This window comes from Molothrus ater, chromosome 3, assembly GCF_012460135.2.
Source record: "Molothrus ater isolate BHLD 08-10-18 breed brown headed cowbird chromosome 3, BPBGC_Mater_1.1, whole genome shotgun sequence".
Lineage (NCBI taxonomy): Eukaryota > Metazoa > Chordata > Aves > Passeriformes > Icteridae > Molothrus > Molothrus ater.
Genome location: NC_050480.2, coordinates 43,729,676 through 43,743,093, shown reverse-complemented (window position 1 = coordinate 43,743,093; position 13,418 = coordinate 43,729,676). Strand labels below are relative to the sequence as shown.

Genomic DNA, 13,418 nt, shown 5'->3' with positions numbered 1-13,418 from the left:
TACTGGGCCAATTGTTGCCCATTCACCTGCTCTTATATCAGGGAATTATAAACAGATTGAAGACAGCATTTACCTGAGCAGAGATAGGATGCAAAAGACCATGAGACCTATTAAAATAATATCACTGCAATTTTATTCTAATAGATCTGGCACTTCTGAAAACTAGATTTTGAATCTTTTATTTCTTATTTTCAGATAATTTTCAAGCTCATAGATCTGTCCACTACAAAGACTGGAGTCTTCAATGTAGTCCTTAGTCATTGTTGTCAGTCTTGGATATTTCCCACTGTTGATGAGAGAAGTGCCTTGACAAATGCTTTCTTAAATGCTGGAAATTATAGTGAACTTATCACTGAGGCTTGTGTCTTTGGAACTGTATTTAGGAAAGATCAAAGGTATACAAAAACATACTTGTGATTTCTATTTTTAAATTTTGTGTGGTTTTTTTTTCTTTTCAACTTTGAGATGACTATTGAAAAACTGAAAACAGATTTTGTATGTTACTCTGCTAATTTTGTTGCTATGTCTTCTTTCATCTCTGAAGACACATTCAGGATGTGCATGCCTTCATAGAAAACCTTGGAGAAAAATGTGCAGCAAATGTTGTTACAGAAAGGTAATGCTTTTGAGGATACATCTTACAGTATTTGGTGTGAACTGCGTCTTTGTCCTGGTTGTCTTTGGCTCTGAGAGTAAAGATGCTGATTTTGAAGTCAGCTGCTTATCATACAGTCATAGGATATCATGGGTTGAAAGGACTCACAAGGAATATATTCATAACCTTTTAAAAGACTGGGAAAGGGTTGTATATCACATTATATTCATAATTCAAATACAAACTGTTTTTTATAGTTTCACTCCCATTTTTATTCAGTGGAAGAAATTCAGAGAAAAAGTTATTTCACCTTGTTTTCAGAAATGTTAGTGGTTTATAAAACCTGAACTTCTAAAAATAATCTGCTGCAAAAGTTCACTACTCTGTATTTTCTCCAAGAGCTTTTTTGGTAATCATGTATTTTCTTGTGATGCTCTGCAGCTGTCACAGCCTATAATGTCATTAATTTTACTCTTGCCATGAATTATTCTGGATGCTTGTACTTAGCTAATAGGAATTAAGTGTTGTTTGGGACTAGATATTTGACCAAACTGTAAGCATAAATTAGTTGTTAGAAGATTACAGTTTACAGGCACAAAATTTAAAAAACTTTCTGATGCAGCTTTTTCTATAGAAAAGTTTTTTAAACACCAAGATGTTACTTAAGAACTCTAGATAGACTCAGGGTCAGGGGGTCAGGTTTTGAACTCACTAATTTTTTCATCACCAGTGATGAACAGATTTTAAAATGCCAGTTCTGGGTATTTTCATGTTGTCTCGCTGTAGACAATTTGATGGCTGTATGTTCCAGATGATATTTGGTGCTTTTTTATAGTTTAGGAATTATCTTTATGTCTAAACAAGTAGAGTTTGTTTTTTATTTTTATTAATATTTTACAGTACAAATCGAGATGATCACTTTGTTCGCATTTGTGCTGTTAAATTTCTGTGCTTGTTGGATGGAACAAATATCTTGCATAAGAGGTTTATGGAAGACATTTTCATCAAACTACTTGATAAGGTAAAATTTCTCTTGGTATATAAATGCACTGTTAGTACAACTAGTAAAATGCAAAATATTTACCGTTGCCAGGATGCATTTATGGTTGTTTGTGTAGACTCTAGATTTGCCAAGTAATATGCTTTTCTTTGTTATGAGACAGAAGTTAATTCAACCAGAACAAATAAAAATTGCCTTTTGCAGTTATTTCACTTTTTTATTTTGGCTTCCTGGAACATTATCCAAATTGTAACCAGTGTTCCATTAAGAATCTTCCTTTAGGCTGCATTCTGAAGCACTGCATTTCACTTAAACTATTGCAGACTACCTCTTAAATTGAGAGAGCTACTGTCTCCATAGAATACCTTTATATATAGAAATGATGGAGAAGTTGGGGTCCAGTTTTTGTTTCTATCGTAGCTACTTATGCATTGGCAGGAGTCTGAAGTCAAAATTACTGCAGCTGCTATTAGAACATCACCCATACATTCTGGTACTGTTGAATCCTGCTTTTGCCTGAAGAACTAGGAATGTGTGGGTCCCTCATTCCTCTCAATTAAGTACTGCAGAGAAATGATTAATATTTGTGTTGTGAGATGTGTTCCTCACCAAGCGGGGAAAAGTGAGCTTTAGTAGCTATTTGTTTACTTTATTGTATAAGCTTCAGAATTTAATTCTTAATAAATTAGGTAAATATATTTTCCTAAGCTTATGTTCAGTGCTGATCCTAGCTGTGTAGTAGATGCTGCTTTCTTAGTACAGAAAAGTGTATTTACATGTATTCAAATCTAAAGGAAGAATAGGCAATAAACCTTTTAATTCTCTTTCAGGATGAGCTGGTATCTAGGTCTAGAACACGCTATTATGCAAACTCTTTGCAGCATAGAATTAAAAACCGGGTGTGGCAGACACTCCTCGTTCTTCTCCCAAAGCTTAACCAGGTATTGCTTTTTACAATTAATTTTTAAATAAATAAATACGTACCTACTTTCAAGACCTAATTTGGTGTCATGCAAGCTGCATATGTTAAATTACATCAGGGTATAAAAGGCATGTAACCTGTGGCTGATGTGGAAGTTCTGTGTTGTAGAAATTTTGTGTAGTTTAATTCTTTGTCTGAAGTCATGGATTTATCATGCATTTCTAGAGGACATTGCAAACTGATTCTTAGATTTGTGAGTTTTAGGAGGCCAGATTGTTCCTGTTAAAGCTAACTAAATGTTTGTGCTGACTATCTGATTGAAAGCTTTTCATTTAGTAAAAACGTTGCTAGTTTATGAACAGTCAAGAAATTGGCAAGTGTTACTTTCATCAAATGCTGCTTCATAAGAAAATATTTGCAAAGTATAATAAAGAAATTAGATAGTTTTAAGATGTTTTAATTTGCATCTTGAAAAATTTAGCTAATATTTTGATGAAGGTGAGAATGTTCTTTAATTTATTTTTCTTCATGGAAATAACTCTAGTAATATACTAAAGCATTGCCTGTTTTTGTTTTCTCAGAATTTTTTGAGTGGAACTCTTGACAGAGTTTTTCAGGCTGGATTCAGTAATAATCAGGCATCTGTGAAATACTTCATAGAATGGATTGTTATCTTGACTCTACATAAATATCCCCAATTCCTTGATAAATTCTGGGATTGCTTTTGCTATGTAAGTAAGACCTTTGGCATTCATTTGGAGAGTAATTTGAACAAAGAGGGTACAGTTTGCAACCTCATACCCTACTTTTTGTGTGTTCCAGTGTTCCTTTAAAAGCAGAGGGCTGCTGAGCAGTTTAGCTTGTGAGTCTGAGCAATAATCTGAGACACCTAAAATTGGCCAAAGAAAAGTCAGTTCTTCCTGTTGAGAGATTTCCTTTTATGATGTTTTATTCTGGGCAGAGTGGAGCTGGCTTAGTGAGCCAAGACTAGTCCAATATAAGAGCCATCAGGACCACGTGGACACTGTAGATCCTGGGTCTGGAGGTCTAAGTTACTTGTGGTTTCCACAGCCCACCTTTGTCTTTTTTGTCCCATATTCTTTGTCAGTGAGAACATGACTTGTATAACACATATTCAATTTACAGCTTCTAATATGGACTTCTCTCAGGGTGGAGTTCTGTAATGAGATTTTAGAACTGGAGCAGGGTTTGAGTGATGATACCCAAAAGTTGTGAAAGGGTTGACTGAGGAGAGCTGACTGTTTCAGAGTTCCTTCCAAAAGCTCAGGCTGTTGGAATTGCTGTCCTTTTAGCAGATGATAATTTGTTGGATCAAAGTGATTTCATGCTGATAATAACAAATGTACTATCACAGTGGGCCCATTCAAACCATCAGGGCAGGCAGAAAACACATAGATTTATGAGAAAGGAATACAGATTGCATTTTCAGAGGCTCTCCTGGTGTTGAGGAATACATTTAGTGCAGGTGGCTCCATGTGCAACTGCAGTGTGAGCTGCAGATTGAGCTCTGGGTAGTGGGAGCCCCAGGCAAGAGGCTGTTGGAATGGTGCTGATCTTTTGCATTCCTGGGGGAATACAGTGAACTTGGATTGAATTTTAGCTCACTTATACCACTATATACTTCATTCTGATTGATGTATTAAGAAAAAGCAAATAACGTGGTAGGAAGAATTAAATCCTAATAATATTGACCTTGTATCATCAGAAATTTGGCTGTGGAAACAAGTAGATTTTTAATAGTGTCATTATTATTGCATGTGCAGAACATGGTGTGAAAATGCATACAGTATAAAACCATTTTACATATGCATATCTCTTGTTACATTCTTTTTTATGTACTACATACTTTTACTTTAGGATGAAGAAAAGCTTAAAAAAAGCATCTGCACATTTTTATCAGTGTTGGCCCACTTTGACATCATTCTTCAAAATACCCCAGAGAAGGTACATTTCTCAAAGAATGTTCATTCTTTATTCACTTCCAGTGCTTATACAGAGTTCTGAATTGAAAATAGACTGCCAAAATGTTTAAGTATCTCTTCAATACCTACTTCCTAATAAGGTATCTTTGTTATGCAAAACACCAACTCTTCCTGTCACCTCTGTAAAATATTGGACTTTGGAAAATTAGCTAACTTGGCAGGTATTCTGGATACATAGAGCCTGATTACCTGTGAACTTTTCTAGAATAGCTACCCCAGTTTTACATAAACATGTGGATGCCCCTGGGTTTGTTGTTCTTGCTGCTCTTTTAATCAGAAGTAAGTAGAGGTTTCCTTGTAGGCAGAATAATGATTTTTAGAGCAAATGAATACCTTTTCAAAGAACAAGTGAGGCTGTAGGTTTTGTCCTGATGAGATGGAAAGAAGGAAATTAATATAATTTTAAAGCTTTGTGATTTCCAAAAGGATATCTTTTGAGGAACTTTTTCTTGGGCCACTCATAACTTCTGAACTGTACATTAAAACTTAACATGAAAGAAGCTTCTTTGTCTTTGTTTCTTTAGAAGCCAGCTTTGAAGAAAGCCCTCATAGTTGTTCTGCAGTGGTGTTTCAGCCATAATTTCAGCGTTCGACTTTATGCATTAATTGCCCTTAAAAAAATCTGGGCTATGTGCAGAATGCTGCATGTGGAAGAATTTGAAGCTCTGACACCAGTTATTGAATCTAGCCTTCAACAAGTGGAAAACATGCATGGCACAGGGTTAGTAACATTGTTTACGGCTTAACATTGTTCTTCTGAGCCATTTGCAGCAAGTTACATTTTCTAAATTGGCACTGGATAATTTTTATGGGGGTTTTTATTACTATTTAAAAAGAAGTTGGTATGGGGAGAGATGATACGGAAAAAAAGCAGCAAAGGGAAGAGTCTTGACTTAGTTGGTTTTTTTTACCAGCTAAAATCTGACACTGAACCATAGGCTAGTATCCAATTTCCATGGGATACTTCTTGCCAAACTCACTCCTTTTGATAATAGAATTTGGAGACGTGTCTTTCTTTTGGGCCTTTCTTGAAACATGAGTAAAGCTTATTTTCTGAATGCTGTAATTTTTTAAAAATGGGCCCTTACTTAATTGTTGAAGTATTTTCTTTCCTGTACAGGATACAGTAAATAAATTAGGTTCCCTTATGCCAATTTTATGATTGAATTTTTAAATTTAATTTACCTTGCTTTTTAAATGTATCTTACATTACTTTCTGCACTTGCAGGAATGCCAGAAGGAACTGGCAGCGAATCCAAGATCACTTCTTCTTTGCAACATTTCATCCAGTTGAGGATTATAGTCTAGAGGCAAGACCACACTATTTGTCTAGTTTTGCAATTGTATTTTTATCTTTTTTGGTATCTCCTAATGTGGGATGAAATTATCAACTATTATTCATTTAAACCCCCAAAAAATTACTTCACCCAGATTGTGATGGGCTTTAGACTGAGATTGCATCTTAGTTTTCCTACTTGATACTGTGTTAAAAACCCAGGTCAGTTAGGAAGAGATATGGGTGATGAATGTGCCTATCTGTGGGAATTAATCAGGTTTTATATTTGTGACTGGAAAGGTTCATTCTAGTAACTGAAGAGCATCTACTTAGTTGAGGTAGTTTATTAGGATTTTTAAGGCATCTGTTTCCAGAAGTTACTTGAGGTTACTTAGCTGGAATGTTTGATGCAAATGGGGTAGAGATACATCACTTCCAGAGCACCTTTTTCAGCCACCTTTTTTGATACAGCTCAAATAACTAACAGCTGAATAAACGTTTTCATCATTGAAAATGGAAGGAAGGCAAAAATAAGGGTGCAGATCAATAGAAGAGACAGAAGAACTAAGGTCAAAATACAGGATATTCATGGATATGAATGGGGTATATGTTTTTGCAGAAACAGTGCCATCTTTGACAGAAGAAATTTTTTCTTCTTTTAACTGTTGTTCTGTGAAATATTTTTGTGAACACAAATATCCTAAACAGTTGAAAGTAAAAGTCCTTAACAGGAGGAAAAAAAACCCAACAAAGCAAGACTAATATTGTGAAGCATTTAAATGTATTCAGGGTGCATCTTCACCTTTGTCTTGAAGGGCACATTCGGATAAACAAAATCTGGGTTTTAAATTCTTTGACTTACTCAGTCTTTCCCTTGGAATGTGTGCTTTTTCCTCCTTGATAAATCGTGGTTAGCTAGATGTATTGGTTGTGCTGAGCTGGATTTTACCATTAGATCTTAATGCTTTCAACTGTTTTTCTTTTGACATTAAATAAATTCGCATCCTTTACTAGAAAGTTCTAAGAGTGTTTGGCAACTCTTCAGTGTTACACATACAAGATTTTCTCTAGACCCTTGTGCTGAGAAGCATAGTGTTAATTCTTTGGAATTCTAGAATTTCAGTACAGTAATCAGTGCAGATCCTCAGGAAAAGTTTAGTTAGACAATAAGTCTAGATTTATGGAAGTTTTGGATAGCACTATAAGTAAGGTTATGAATATTGAGAGATATACTGGTAAGCTGTATTAAGTACCAAGAAAAAACAAGTATTGACACACAGGAGGCTAGATAGTAGACATGTTCCATTAATTATCTATTTTTGTTTGCTTTAGTGACTCCTTGCTGATAACACTGTGTTCCATTGCAGACAATATTTTACATTCTTCCCCGCCTTTCGGAACTGGCTGAGGATGAATGGATCTCCCTCTCTAGATTTGGCAGATTCACTGACATTCCTTTGCCAGCAGCGTTTCAGTGGTGCCACTCCCGAACGGAGCTTCGTGAGCTGAAACCAAGTGACTGGGCTCAGCAAGACATGGGTAACATATAGCCAATCTGTAGTAATTTAATTATTTGTATGGGGTAGCTGTGTGTACATCTGTATTCAGTCTGACCTCTGGTTTTCAGCTGAAGTAAACTTGCATCTATGTGAGCAGAACATGTCCCATAAAATAACAGTAGATCATGAATCTCGAGTATTACCATTTGGATTATCTTCTTTATTGAAGCACTAGTTTCACTCCCACTTGCATATCCATATGAACATACAGTTTATTGTTACAGGTTCACATTTGGCTGAAGCAGACAGCCAGACAGAGTGGACTGATGTTCAGAAGAAGATTATACCCTGGAAGAACAGTACTCCTAGTTTAGACTTGGAAATGGCATTTCAGGATCGTGCTGCTAAACTTGGCAAATCAAACAGCAGATTGATTGTGGTGGCTTCACTTATTGATAAACCTACCAATTTAGGAGGTAAGGTTGATTGCACATAGTCAAACTTCTATTTTAGACCTTGGAGCACACTTAGAGAATAGAAGTTAATTTCATTTTATGTTGATAATTAGAAAATTATTTAAGTACTGCTCAGAAGAATAGATCATTATCCTAAAAGAAACTGGTAGCCAAAGAAAGGGGCCTTCTACAGTTACATTTTAAGGAAAAAAAAAAAGAACTTGCACATAGCATGCATTAACTAAGTAGAATTTTGCTACTAAGTTAAGTCAGCTCTCTCCATGTTTTCTTTGTAATGTATTACTGTTTTTAAACAAACATGCTCAGTTTCTTGCTAATTCTGTATTTGCTACAGTTGAGTTTTTCAACTGTGTATGCAATTAGAAGAAATTATTTGCTTTTGCATTTTTTTCTGTAACAATTAAATCAAATCTTGTAAACGTACAAGATTCTCATGTCTGTTGGACAGCAGGGTCCCATTTCCCCATTAAGAACTGCCTTCACAATGTGTCAGCTGTGACATAATAAATCCTGCAAATACTTTATTGCCATTTGTGTTCGATGTTAGCAGTTTCAGTAACTGCAGTGAGTAATGAAAAGCCCACAGGCTATTGCTGTCTGCACTGTAATGCTGTGATGTGTCATCCTCTGTCATTTAACATGTGTGTGGATGTGTCAAACCATCCATCCTTGCTAAGGCTTGGACACTTGACTCCTTACTTTGTATAATTAGTATTGTAAAAGCATGTTGTCAAGACACAGCACTTTTCTAATTTTTATCTTTCTGCTAAATTACGAAACACTTTTTTTCCGGTAATTTATATGGAACAAGGTGTGGCTTGGAAGACCTGAAACTAATTAAAAATAGATGACTAAAGTAGCCATTTCTCATTTGCATTCTCTGTCATTTTCACTCGGTGTTCTGGCTTGGTGTTCATTTTCTACACAATAATCACTTTATTTCTTGTTTTTGTAGGTTTATGTCGTACAAGTGAAATATTTGGGGCATCTGCACTAGTTGTTGGCAGTCTTCATTATGTACAGGATAAGCAGTTTCAGCATCTGAGTGTTTCTGCAGAGCAGTGGCTCCCCCTTGTCGAGGTGAATGGAAATGTTTTAATAGCTAAAAAATGTGCTCAGAATCTTCAGTTTGTCAGATGCATAGTTCAGAGCCTTACATTTTTTATCTTGAAAAAAATATCTTTTTGTTTAATGGAAGCTCCTGCTGTTATCTCTGACACTTAATCTTGCATGTTTGGGGTCAAACTTATAAAAAAGAATTTAGAAAATATTTGCAATTTCTTATTGCTGCGGTGAACTGATTATGTGAGTTGTAATTGTTACATCTTTCTTCATTGTATTGGTGGGGGTATTTTTGCCATTAACTTTTTGTGCTACTGCTGAAGAGCTTTTAAAATGTTAAGCTATTTATATGGACAGAGTCTTTGGGGATGAAAGTCATTTATCTTAAAAAGTGTCCAAGTAAATTGTTTTTTGTTTTTTTTACAACAATTTCAGAGGTTTACAAAAGGTGATATTTATATATTTTCATATTTCTCTCTACTTTTAATGCACAGGTGAAACCATCTCAGCTTGTTGATTATTTACAGCAGAAAAAAACAGAAGGCTACACTATTATTGGTGTGGAGCAAACAGCTAAAAGTTTTGATCTTACAGAATATTGCTTCCCAGAGAAATCACTATTATTGCTGGGGTAAGAGCACACACTGTTTTGTAAACCCACCTCTTGCAGTCCATCCCTTTCTCTAGTCAGAGTTTTATCACATGAAAACCAAGTGACACCGGTGAAGGTGATTCTGGAATGGGAAATGATCATGGAAAGAGCAGTCCTTGGCTTTGTGTGCCAAAGACCACCAAGAATTGCTATCTACTGAATGACCCTTCTCATATTAAATAACCTATGCATACACTGTACCACCTTTTAATAAGGGGTGAAGGTAACAACAGCATGGGTTGTATTTTTCTGGGAGTGCTGAAGACACCATCTGTTCAGTTTAGTTGTGTGGGGCCCTGTCTGTGTGGGCTGTGGGTTGTGAGCTCAGTGAGGAGGAGGAGGCTGCGTTTGTTCTGCTGAGCTTGGTGAGGAGGGCTGGAGCAGACTGACTGTGCATGGCTGGGAGGTGATTTAAAAGGTCAGGATGAGAGGCACAAGGTGAAGTAGCAAGTTTTTGCAGTACAAGCAGAACATGGGACAACTTCAGAGAAAAGCAGTTCTCAGGTTGTATAAGCAGACAAGCCTCAGATGTGATACAAAGGCGGGGAGGCTATTCAAAAGAAATCTGCAGTAAAGCACATAGCAGTGAGAAAGCTCCTGGCATTGCAGGGCTACTGAGTGAGACCAGGAAGAAGGGCCTGGCTATCCTCTTAGGACAAAGATTTTTTTCCAACTTTTTTACATGTAGCTTGTCTTCAGAATGGAGCGCTCATAATCACTTTGTTCTATTCTAATTAAAAATAACAGTTTTAATTACCAGCAAACTTCAGTATTCTCTGGTGTGCTCAGTTTGGACATTCCTTTGTGCCAAGACTGGAATGTAAAGTGGGCAGTTGAATTTTCCTGCTGTGCCAGCAGCTTCATACTATGTTGATTTCACTAAAAAACAAAAGCAGAGAGTCTTTATGCTGGGTGCTCAGCTATTGCTTGACCAGTGAACTGAAAACTGAGTCTTCCACCAGGTTTTTTACATCAAAAGTTAAGTCAGCTCTCTCCATGTTTTCTTTGTAATGTATTACTGTTTTTAAGCAATTTCTTGTCATCAGAAGTGACAAGAAATTGTGCCTTACCCCGTAGGCAGATGTGGCATTTGTCAAGAGGTGTTTGGATGCTGTTTTGACATTTGTATTTTTTGCTTTCTGGAACACACATGCCCTCTCTCAAATACGAGTTACTGTTTCTTCTTCCCTAGAAACGAACATGAGGGAATCCCAGCCAACTTGATTCACCACCTGGATGTCTGTGTGGAAATTCCTCAGCAGGGCATTATCCGGTCCCTCAATGTCCATGTGAGCGGGGCTCTGCTGATCTGGGAGTACACAAGACAACAAGTGATCAAGCAAAAACAGCAGCAATGACTGCCCAGAGTCTGGTGCCTTACTGTACAGCTGGATGGCTTCCTACGGTGCTACCACGTGAAGTTCTGGATAGATGAGATACAAACTCAGGGTGAACGAGGATTCTTAACTTTGCATGTTCTGTTCTCTCCAGTGTTCAGAGTGACTTTTAAATGCCTTAATACTTTACCTCCTTAAATTGTTGTATTGGAAATAAATACTATTTATATTGCAAGTGGTGTGTGTGTTTTTTTCTGCTGAATGTCAGCACAGTACTGTGGACAATCTTGAATTCAGAACACAGGATTTTTACTGCAGGAACTTCAGTTGTGCTGACTGTGCTTGAAATTGAAGTTGTACCTTTAAGCGTAGTATTCAATGATTCCAGCACCTAGATATACTAGGTTATATGATTTTTGGAAGGTAACTCCACTTACATAATTACATTCAATCCTGCTCCTTGTTTAAATGCCTTCTACAGTCACAAGTATTAATCCTGCTGTAATCAGTCTGTACCTTTAAATAAAGCTGCATCACTAAGGTAAATCCAATTCTACAAAAGGCCATAATGTGAGAATTGTCATATATAATGGACATAATTCTAGTAGAGATACTGACTGAAAACCTATCACCAGTGTAAAAATTCCTATTGCTTAAAGAAAAAGAGCATCCTCTAAACAGTGAGTTACATATCATATGCACAGGATGCTTTAGGTCTTCTAATTACCATTGTTGTATAAGTTAATATCTGACTTAAACTGTATTTTAAAACACTTTGAAATACTTGGTAAATGACAAATACAAATTTTATTATACAACCCACTGTTTTTGACAAAAAAGGCAAGTTGGAATGGACTTTTTTAATTTAGGAAGAGGGTGGGTCACTTACAGAAAAACAATTTCATTTTCTCTTTAGAATATGTACATTGCAGTATTAAATAATCACTTATTCCTGTGAAACAATTTTACTAATTATACATTCAAACCCTTAAATCTGTGAACAGCCTTGCACCATATTTCTTTGACTTAAACTCATCAAAAAGCTGTCCATGACCCCTTTTCTAGCAGACATGTGAGACCTGGCAACAAGAGCAGTCTGCATTTCAGGGAGACTGCTACATTAGCAGTTCTTGCACTCAAGCAGCTTCTGTTGCTTTCTCTGGCTTCTTCCTCCTATAGTTAGTCTGACTTGATTTGAGAGCAGAGTTCCTAAGACTTTCCAGCAGCTTCTGGAGGACTATATCCTTCTGTTTCAAGCTTCTTTTTATATTTTAAAAAGTCTCTTCTTTTGTCAAAGTGTTTAACCTGTTTAAAAAGAGAAACAATGTTCATTATAAGAAAGTAGCAAGAGGAAAGGGTTTTGTGTAAGCAGTCTTTGATCACTGAACTGAATGAGGATTTTAATGCACTAGTTAGGAGTTTCTTCTGTTGAAGACTAAAGAGTGGCGTGGTTCATTTTTGGGAGTTCTTTACCATTTTGAAATCAAACTTCTGGTTTTTTAAGTTCACCACCTGTTACTTCATAAGGATCTTACATGCTTTTCTCTTTTCCCTGCTCTGAACAAAAATTATTTGTGATGCAAATGTAAGTCGAGCAGCTTTTCTATGGTATCACAGCCTGCATAACCTCTGAGTTGTGTCTAGAACCACTGATGTGCAAAGCCCTGCAGATGAGACCATCATCCCTAGAGATAACAAACACCAGAAATGCACTGTTCAAAGTGTCAGCGCAGCAGCTGTGAAGGTACTCAGGCTTTTTAGCTGCCTTCAGTCTACTACCTGCAACAGGAACTGTTCAGACCCTCAAACACCACTGGTACCAAAGGGCAGTGCCTATTAAAAACGAATTACAGCTTGAGCTCAGGAAACTAAAAAACACAACATGAATGGATTACATTGCAGGCAGATACCTTACTGTGAAATTACACTGCAGGAAAAAAAGGTATTTTTATGCACAAGGTATTAGATGCCAGTCTTAAAATGCCATGCACTGCACAGCCTGCGTGGCAGCTCCCTTCTGCACTGGCCTTTAAACAGGAATTTCTGCATACTTCTACAAGCTTTCAAATATCTTCTAAAACTTTTTTTTTTTTTTAATTAAAACAATAACCCTCTGTGTTTATCTGGAAGTTTGAGACAGTATTTTCCTTTCTCTTTGTATTATACCCTTAACACTGCTTCTCTTAGTTCCCGGACCAGTCAGCCGTCCTTTCCCGGCCAGCCAGAAGTGTGCGAACCAAGCTCCGCCTGGCAGCACGGCAAGCCCAGGCTGCCCGGGCTGGGCACTGCGGGCAGCTGGAGCTGCCATCCCCACGGAGCATCCCACTGCCCGGAGCTCACCCACTGCTGCGGGCAGCGCGACTCGAAGGCCCGGCGCAGCTTCTCGCACTTGGCGGCGTCATCCCCGTGGCTGTCCAGGCACTGCCAGAACTCGTCCCGGGCCCCCCAGCACGCCTTCCTCTCCGCCTTCGTCGGCGCCGCCATCCCTGGACACACCGAGGCCGCTGTCCGAGCGTGGCCGTGCCGCGTCTGCGGGGGAAGGCGCTGCCGCCGCCGCCGCCGCTGGGACAGCCGGGGACAGCTCCGCACAGCCTCG

At 37.6% G+C, this 13,418-nt stretch overlaps 2 protein-coding genes across 2 annotated transcripts in view; one reads left to right on the top strand and one right to left on the bottom strand.

The window, feature by feature from the left end:
• Positions 1-11,057, top strand: part of TARBP1 (TAR (HIV-1) RNA binding protein 1) — a 31,943-nt gene extending 20,886 nt beyond the window's left edge. The window contains exons 18-30 of the mRNA XM_036380010.2: positions 196-395; positions 545-616; positions 1,496-1,616; positions 2,426-2,536; positions 3,099-3,248; positions 4,396-4,482; positions 5,045-5,241; positions 5,749-5,830; positions 7,164-7,335; positions 7,580-7,771; positions 8,727-8,851; positions 9,328-9,464; positions 10,678-11,057. Of these exons, the coding sequence (XP_036235903.2) occupies positions 196-395; positions 545-616; positions 1,496-1,616; positions 2,426-2,536; positions 3,099-3,248; positions 4,396-4,482; positions 5,045-5,241; positions 5,749-5,830; positions 7,164-7,335; positions 7,580-7,771; positions 8,727-8,851; positions 9,328-9,464; positions 10,678-10,843 (1,812 nt within the window). The 3' untranslated portion in view covers positions 10,844-11,057. The remainder of the gene's footprint in view (positions 1-195; positions 396-544; positions 617-1,495; positions 1,617-2,425; positions 2,537-3,098; positions 3,249-4,395; positions 4,483-5,044; positions 5,242-5,748; positions 5,831-7,163; positions 7,336-7,579; positions 7,772-8,726; positions 8,852-9,327; positions 9,465-10,677) is intronic.
• Positions 11,058-11,610: 553 nt separating this feature from the next.
• Positions 11,611-13,418, bottom strand: LOC118684836 (cytochrome c oxidase assembly factor 6 homolog). Its single transcript, XM_036380011.1, has 2 exons — positions 13,163-13,418; positions 11,611-12,127 (listed from the first exon to the last, which is right to left on the bottom strand). The coding sequence occupies exons 1-2, from the start codon at positions 13,304-13,306 to the stop codon at positions 12,032-12,034; spliced, it is 240 nt and encodes a 79-aa protein (XP_036235904.1). The 5' UTR covers positions 13,307-13,418; the 3' UTR covers positions 11,611-12,031.

Excerpts from the sequence above, each read along its gene's own strand:
- LOC118684836 (XM_036380011.1), bottom strand. The coding sequence starts at position 13,306 with ATGGCGGCGCCGACGAAGGCGGAGAGGAAGGCGTGCTGGGGGGCCCGG. Across the intron at positions 12,128-13,162 it reads CGCGCTGCCCGCAGCAGTGG|GTTAAACACTTTGACAAAAG; the intron begins GTGAGCTCCGGG and ends CTTTTTAAACAG.